This window comes from Borostomias antarcticus, assembly GCF_949987555.1.
Source record: "Borostomias antarcticus genome assembly, chromosome: 15".
NCBI lineage: Eukaryota > Metazoa > Chordata > Actinopteri > Stomiiformes > Stomiidae > Borostomias > Borostomias antarcticus.
The window spans coordinates 10,719,694-10,728,520 of record NC_140248.1 but is presented as its reverse complement, the minus strand read 5'-3'; the positions used below and the strand labels follow the sequence as shown (position 1 = coordinate 10,728,520).

General features: G+C 45.0%; 1 protein-coding gene across 1 annotated transcript in view; it reads right to left on the bottom strand.

The window, feature by feature from the left end:
- Positions 1–1,585: 1,585 nt before the first annotated feature.
- sesn3 (sestrin 3) overlaps positions 1,586–8,827 on the bottom strand; it is an 11,484-nt gene continuing 4,242 nt past the window's right edge. The window contains exons 2-10 of the mRNA XM_084449897.1: positions 8,386–8,451; positions 7,810–8,010; positions 6,224–6,406; positions 5,798–6,037; positions 5,016–5,163; positions 4,265–4,383; positions 3,834–4,024; positions 3,549–3,693; positions 1,586–2,961 (exon numbers count right to left, since the gene is read on the bottom strand). Coding sequence (XP_084306023.1) covers positions 2,875–2,961; positions 3,549–3,693; positions 3,834–4,024; positions 4,265–4,383; positions 5,016–5,163; positions 5,798–6,037; positions 6,224–6,406; positions 7,810–8,010; positions 8,386–8,451 — 1,380 coding nt within the window. The 3' untranslated portion in view covers positions 1,586–2,874. The remainder of the gene's footprint in view (positions 2,962–3,548; positions 3,694–3,833; positions 4,025–4,264; positions 4,384–5,015; positions 5,164–5,797; positions 6,038–6,223; positions 6,407–7,809; positions 8,011–8,385; positions 8,452–8,827) is intronic.

Here is an 8,827-nt window from a genome sequence, read left to right as displayed (position 1 = left end):
CAAAGTATGAATCCTGTAGGGTTTTATTGATGATTTTATAAAATCCATTGACTTGTATTGACGCGACCGTTGCAGATGTGTAGATCAATCCGCAGAGGGGATTCAGGAAGCGGAACTACTTACGGTAGCTATTGTTATTGTTTATGTTGCTTATGTGCTGCCACTAAATAGTTCTGCTAAATATTTTAAAAAAGCCTTTCCGGATGAACTAGAATCTTACTTTATGGCAAATTATATGTCAGAACGCCAATTAACACCTTGGTGAGTTTCTTGTCTTTGAAATTGAGAGTTTAACATGTTTTTTGAATGATTTTTCACGGTGCCCATCCACATCCATTGTATAACCAAAACGGTGGTAGAGCAATTATCAGACTTTCTCAGAAGTGCTAGTTTTGTTAACTTTTTGATCTGAACCATTGTATATGATCATAAGTAACCTTAAAACAGGGCTAAACATGATTTTCCCCTTTACTACTCCTTTAACCTTTAAAGGAGTAGTAAAGGGAAAATGCTTCAACGCGCCAAGCTGATCCTGGGGGCTTGGTAGGGAGGGAGAGCTCTGTGTTAGATCTTATGTGAAATCATAATGAAAATCAATATTCGTTAAAGGTCCATCAATACACTTAGAGGATCTATACAGTGTTTTAATGCCCTAATGTTTATAATATCTCTGATAACAGGCAAAAAACAGTTTATTTCCATCACTGCTGGCAGGTTATGGCTGCTTGAAGGTTTCATAATCACCCTAGATAGGCTACTGGTGGAATTTTCACAAAACCTGCAATGAAATCGATATACAATTGATTTAAATTTGTGTATTTAAATCGATTTAAAATGTAGTATTTAAAAGTCTACCACCACAGCATGAAAGTCTACAAAGATTCAAAATATGAGTTAAGTAGACCATTTGATATCATGTCATCATTTTATCATTTAATTCTGTTCCCCCATTTTCCTCAAGGCTCTGTGATGTCAGCTGAGGTATTATGAAAATTCCACCAGGATCTGTGATGATCATGATATCACAATGCTGCCTGCTCTCAGGATAGCCTACTACATACAGTACAGTACAACAGTCAGGCCCTCCTTGTAAACATGTAGTGAATGTTCAACCAATGCAAAACATGATAAACTTTCCACTGTCATTTTGTAGTGTAAACAGATGCATTTTTAGTCATTAAAGTACTGTCCCTTGAATTAGAAATATTGTGAACATTATATAATAGTTGCTTTGAGTGTGTCAGGAGCTTTAAATCGCCCACAAAATGGTGAACTACGTAATGCGTGAACACAACTGGAGTAGACTTTTATAGCGGGTTCAGAAATGGGTTCAGTACTCTGCTATGCTTGAACTGAATGAAATGTATCCTAATTATAGGTCAAATATGATTTACATTAAGTGAAGCCATTTAGCAGATGCTTTTATCCAAAGCCAAATAAATGAAAATATGCACTTTTGTCTAAGTGAGTTGACTGTACATCCCAGTCATCGTCAGTAAAGCCTTCATCAGAAGTGCCCGCAGCAGTTTCAGTGCTAGAGAAAGGAAGAAGCCAAGTCAGTTGTCAAAAGAATGGACTACTTCACTGACTTAAAAAAAATCTTTATTATCTTTGTTTCCTTACAGGTAACTCTGTGCAAAGAGCAACAATCATTCCCAAAGCACCATGGTTTATCAACCATAGACAGGAGAGAAAATAGGCATATGTGAGACTCAATGCCCTGTGAGACTCAGACATAACAGTGCATACTATAGAGAGAGGATGATCGTCTCCTAACGTGATACATCTGTCATTATAAAACTAGACAAAAGAGAGCACCTTCTCAGATCGTAAATATTTCTCTCATGGTTTTAACTTCGGCAGTCTGTACATTCTTCATCTTTAGTAGATATACAAAATACAGCCATACAGTATCTCTAAGAGACCCTGGGAAACATTTGGCATAAACGTGTCACAACAGCAGGACGAGAGAGGGGATTTCTCAAGGGAGACCCTTACATGCTGTTGATCTGGGCAATTGCGGTACTTGATGACCCCGTTCAGACCTTGTCTTATGTTCTGGTCCACAATCTTACATGGACATTTTATGGACATGGAATAAGGACACACTTAAGGTCAGAATGGGGCTTGGGATACCTGGAAGAAGGCAGCGCAGAGACATACTTCTCAAACATTCATTATTGTAATTTGTCAGCTTATTAACAACAGAACATATATTATAAAATGTTATTTAACAAAACAAAAAAAGGTCACATATATTGCACTTCTTAAAAACAAATCAGAGAACTCAACTAAACGTCTTAAACTTCTTATATTGCTACTGAAGTTAACAGGGCAGTACCAAATCAAGGCACACATTCATAGGTACAGTATATTCCACGTTCTTTAACACCGTTTATGGCTATTCCATATCCTCCCACTGGATGGAGTAGTTTATGAGGTGGCTTGGATAAATGTTTCCAGTTAGACAGGAAATCCAACCACTTCACTTTAATCCACCACAAAAGCCAAATAGGCATTGATTTTGCAAAGGAGTAAATAATAGTGAAACATCTACTCCTGTTTTGGTTCTTGTTTGGTTTTGGTTGTTTTTACACTTTTTTACACTCTTTACAGGTACCTGAACTTATTCTGTCATTATAACGGAAGTCACATAAAAATATTGTACAGCTCTTCAAAAACATCCCTCTATCCAGTGAGGAGCAGGCCAGTGTGTAAGACACGTGCCATAGACAGTCGCTGGCTCCTGGGGCTGGGGAGGGGAAGGCCAGTGGTGGTGATAGGGTAGGTGTGACAGGGAGGGCAGGGGGCTCTTATTGGTCAGCGGGATTCAGGCGGCCTACTCTGGTTGGCCGGGTCCAAGGCCTCTATTAGTCAGGTCATGTAGCGGGTAATGGCGCGCAGGGCGTACAACAGCTCTGCCTGCATCCTGGCCTCCATCAGAAGCAGGTTCACATGGACCTGGGGGGGCACAGGACAGAGAGGATTAACATGCCGTACATATCACACAACACTGCTTCATATAACAGGGCTGGAATGAACAGCAGCAACATCTTGGTGGGAACAAAACACCCTGATTGTTGAAGTCCTCATTGACTCAGCTGCCATGTTTATGACAGGGTAACGTTGACCTGAGGATCACCAGCAGGAGGATGACCTTCTTTGTACTATTGGACGGCTCTAATGATGCAAGTTATCACATGCTGCTCTTTCATCTGGAGCCCCTGATACCCCCCCTGGAGAACCCAAACATAACAGCACGCTCCAGCATTTGGATCTCCATTTCCTGAGGCTCTGCTCAATAGCCCTAGTGTACTCATGAACTGAAGCCTCCTGCACAAACACTAGAGACAGCACGACACGCACTGACTGTCACCTCTGGCCTAGTTAAGGACGAATCAGCGTTCGGCATCACCCTTGTGTCTGTGCTGTCTTGTGTCTGTGGTGTGTGCTTGGGCAAACTCTCACTGACCTGGGCTGAACATCTGAATGTTGAGCAATGCAAATGCTCAGCACTTTGACAAAGGCGAATATCACTGTTCACTGACCTTCTCCGAGTGTCGGAACTGGCGCCAGTAGCTGTCGTACATGCGGCGAGTGGTCCTCTCTGGGTAACAGGTTACAGTCTTGATGTAAACCTTTAGACTGCATTCCAACAGCTGGTTGACCTCCCCATAGTCATAATCATCATACCTGCACACAGAACGCCACCTCAATGAGCTCCACATCTCAACAACCACCACAGGGGTTTTAACAGGGTTTAAGCCACGTTCCCCTTGGCTAAATCTGCTAGTGTGTGTGTGCGTGGCTAAGGCCCAAGGGTTCTGTCTTACCTGATGCCGTACATGCAGTGGACATAGTTGAAGAGCGCCCTGCGGAGCATGGTGGTGTCCACGTCCTCATGGCTGGCCATGTTGTAGTAGGTCAGGTCACACGCCGTGCGGAACTTCTCATCCAGCAGGAGGCCAATATCCGAGTACAGCCTGTTCACCAGAGAGAAACCGTGGTCCTCCCAGGAGTAGTCCTGCACGCACACGCACACGCACACGCACACGCACACGCACACGCACACGCACACGCACACGCACACACACACACACACACACACACACACACACACACACACACACACACACACACACACACACACACACATACAGTCATACAGCCAGATAGAAAGTTAGATGGATTCTGCTAAGTCCTCAAGCTGTAACTTATTATCTGTGGAGGGAACCAGACAGTCAATCTAATAGTTGAGAGTTACCTGTGCTCTAAACGTTGGTGGGTTGTCCTCCCCATGTCGGGGAAAGTCCTGGTACCCAAAGGTGGAGTCCTCCACGTACCGGGAGACTTTGGATATGGGCATCAACTCGTCCTTAAAATCTGTAGTCACAAAGCAGATGAGTTATAATGTAGATGTGTCTCAGATGGGTTCAAATCTAGACGTGTGTGAGAGATGTTGTCTGGAAGTGGGACGGCTGATTAAGCACATTGTCCCACTGTCAGCTATAGAATATGAAAGGAACAGCCCCCTCCTACCTCCAGGCCATGGTCAAACCCTACACCCCCTCCCGACCGCTACGCTCTGCTACCTCAGGGCGACAGGTTGCCCTGTCACTCCGAGGCCCCTGTGATCGATCAACGCGGTCACAGCTCTTCTCTGTCCTGGCCCCGCAGTGGTGGAACGAACTGCCCACCTATGTCAGGACAGCAGAGTTGCTGCCCTTCTTTCATCACAGGCTCAAAACTCAAGAAGTGCTACAACAATCCTCTCTCTTAAGCACTTATTTTATTTTAGATTGCTATTCTTGCACTTTGCCTTCAGCACTAGATTATGCTCTTAGTCACTTGTTTTAGAAAGAAGATGCACTTGTGAGTTCGGGCAAGTAGTAGCACATTGGCTTTTCCTTCCATTAAATGCAATTATTGTTAGTCGCTTTGGATAAAAGCATCAGCTAAATGACTGTAATGTAATGAATACAGTCAGGGGAGCAAGATTTTCGTGTGTGCAGTACCTCCAGATCTCACTAGGAGGCTCTCTTTCTTCTCCTTCTCAAAGCGGGTGGCCATCTCTTCCTGGGAGGCCTCATCCTCCTCTCTCTCCTCCTGCAGTCTCTTCATTCTCTCCATCAGTGCCTCCAACTCACTGACCGAGTCTGCGGCCTGAAAAACACAGAGACATCAGTGACAGAGACAACCATCAGCTAACTGTAGCAAGCGTTTCATTATAGTCAAACAGAGTATCTGAATCTGAATTATCACAATCAGATTTATTTAGCCAGGTAGGTTTTCACACATACTAGAAATTTGTTTTGGACTGTTGGTGCATGGCACTAAAGAGATAATAGACAAGGTAAAAGAGGACAGTGCAAAAGACAGGACAGTGCAAATGGCAGGACAGTGCAAAATATAGAGCACAACAAGCAATGGGGCAAGTACAATATGATCCTATATACAGTGGTGGGCAAAATTATTAGAACACCTGATGGATCTGAATATATTGACCTTTTTTGCCTCCAAAACATGATTTCATTCCATAATGTTCATGAAACATGCAGATGGTTGCTCTAAGCACAACAAATATCAGATGAAGTGAGTTCTACTGTTTTTATCCACTTTTAACTTTAATATTTGGTATGTCCACCTTGTCAGGTGTTCTAATAATTTTGGCCACCACTGTATGCAATGTAATCCTATACACAATACAATCAAAATACAGTGAAAAGTCATGTGCAAATAATGCACGCTCACACACACACACACACACACACACACACACGGGGGCGTGTCCTCTCACCCCTGGACTGGTGCTGCTGGGGGCGCCGTCGCGGTCCAGGTGATGGTTGCTGGCCAGGTCGCATGTACAGAAGGTACTGATGTAGACCGACTGGAAGCCGTTGGCGTTCTGGGGCTCCACCTCTGGGTTGATGCCGCTGCCAAACACGAAGCTGGCCAGGGCGTGGAAGTGGGCCAGCAGCACCACGGCGTGGACCAGCTCTGCCAGAGACCAGCTGTGCTCACCCGTCTTCACCAGGTTCTACCGGAGGAGGGGAGGGAAGACAGGGGTTTTACACTGGACGGAGTAGTCTGCGCATGTGTATGTGTCTACATGTCGGTCGATGCGCTCGTGTGTGTGTTTGTGTGTGTGTGTGCATGTGGTGTATGTGTGTGTGTGTGTGTGTGTGTGGGGGGGGGGTTCCTGTGTGTGTGTGCGTATTCTAACCTGTATGTGCTCCTTGGTGATGAGCCAGGGTCTGTGAGCTAGGATCTTGTTGATCTCGTTGAGGTTCCTCAACCTCTGGGGGGCGTACTGCAGGCCTTTCAGCCAGTCCAGGCACACCCCCATCCTGTAGAACTCTCTGACATGCTGGGTCACCAGGAAGGAACACTGGTGCCGCGCTGCCGCCTAGAGAGACAGACGAGTTAGAGTTCACTTGTCAGTTCTCAAATTCTTTTGTCAGTTCTCAATGCTTTAAAGACTATTTTGTACGAGCATATTTTACGAGCATTTTTTACGAGCATTTTGTACTCGCCATTTGTACTGTCCTGTCTTTGTACGGTCCTGTCTCATCCCTGCACCCTGTCAAATGTTGTCTCAATCTTATGCACCACGTCCGAGAGCAAATTCCTAGTATGTTGATAAAACTACAATAGTAATAAATGGACTCTGATTCTGACTGCCCTTCCGCTTAACTAAATACCGTCTATACTGTGCACATGCTTTGAAATGATCTTGTTTGCTCTGTAAGCATTGCAGCTCAAAAGTGCTGTGTCAGGACATGCCTCAAAGTGCTGTTTCTTTAAGACTCCTTCAGAGGTTAACGCTGACCTAGTTATGGTGGGGCCAAAGGGGGGGGGGGGCAGCAGTGTAGTAGAGCTCATGTGTTGAGCTCCATGCCACCGCTCCACAGAGGTGTTGAGTGACTGGTAGGCCTGAGCACAGCAAACACCGGGCTGTCAAATTTCTACAGACCCTGAGTTCTTACACATCTCCGCGGGTTCCTACTGTTTAACCACACCCTGAGTTCTTACATCTCCGCGGGTTCCTACTGTTTAACCACAGCCGGACAAACATGACATATCACTATGGAAGAAAGGAGTGGTTGTAAGGGACATAGTCAATAGAGATAGGGATATAAGGGAAATAGGTCAATAGAGATAGGGATATAAGGGAAATAGGTCAATAGAGATATGGATTTGGGACAGAAGGGATGTACAGTATAGTACCACTACATGTACAGTATCACTACCTAGTAGATCCGAATATGTAGTGTACAGTATATATAACATAACCACATATGCAAATGGAAATGTCGTACCCCCCAAGATTATTTATTTATCCATATTCGTGTATATAGCATGTACATAATCCATACAGATCTTATCTCTATCTTTTAATGTATAGAAATGGAACTTCTTGAGTAATTTGTACAGTACATTCATAATTTGATAATTTGTTTATTTATCATTTCTAAATTGAGAATTACAGTTTATCTGTATTGAGCATGGAGCCGGCAACAAAATGAGTGACTGCACACACGTATATTACATGTGACGAATAAAAGAATCTTGAAATTGTGAATCTTGGTCTGCCGGGAGAAAGTAGTGTTTCTGCAGCCCTATAGTGAGACAGCCCCCCTGAGCACTGAGCTGCCCCTGAATGAACCATAACCCCAGGTTACAGGCTGCTCCTGAGCTCAGCTCACCATCCACACGTCATTCACACTCAAGACAGAATTTATTCCCTCCAGCAAATGTCGGAGGAAGGACGCTGCATGAAGCAGCATTTCGGGGGGGCTCCTTCCTTACCATGATAGCGATGTAGTGGCGATAGTGGAGGGGGAGTGGTCCGTCCATCCTGAGCAGGTAGAACTGGCTGTGCAGGAAGGACTCCAGGTAGTGCGGGTGCAGTCCCATCACCTGGGTCAGGTGGTCCACGCGGCCCCAAGGGGAGTAGGCCTCGGCCAGCAGCTGCTCTGTGTGGGGGTCAACGGCGGACGCCTCCACAAACTGGAGCCAGTGGGAGAAGAGAGACCGCACAGGGAGACAGGTAGGGGGGAGGAACGTTGAAGTCAACCAGCGCTTAGGATGATGATGATGATGATGATTATTATTATTATTATTATTATTATTATTATATCCCTTTTTACAAAGTGCTTACAGTCAGTGGAAAACAGGACAGATGGATGTAAGTGTTATCCTATTTTGACACTCAAAATAGGAAAAAAAACAAAAAACATATCTGATGTCATGACAGAAAGACGGCGTTCATTTGCAACACGGTGACATCGTTGAATGAATAAGACGAGAAGGACAGACAGAAAGGAGTCGTCATAAATGGAAGCGAGGTGATGGAGATAAGCAGAGAGAGAGCGTTCTTCTCACCTCCTCCTCTGGAATGAAGGCACTGGGTCCGCTGGAGAACGGGCGCGGTACCCTGGCTCCATGTTCCTGACAGCAGACCAGAGGGGCAGGGGGAGAACATGAATTAGCTGAGTGTTCTCTAACAACTTCCTACTAACCGGCCACAGTACAACGTGCATTAGTGGGCAACCCCACTTGAGACACAAGCTGACTGAACTCTTGTCAATAAAGCGAGATTATATACAGGGTAGACCAAACATTAACAGGGCAGGAAAAGGGGGCCATGTATAGAAGCGTGAGGTATGATATGTAACACTCAGGTCTTGTGCGTCAGTCCGTTTGCTCAGAGGTAAAGTAACTGCCTCCTGCTGTAACCTTTAGAGATGAGCAAACAGCCTGTGTGCACACACATTAGCCCAGGAACATTGGGAACAGGGCCTGGGCAGAGTAAAGAAAACCACCT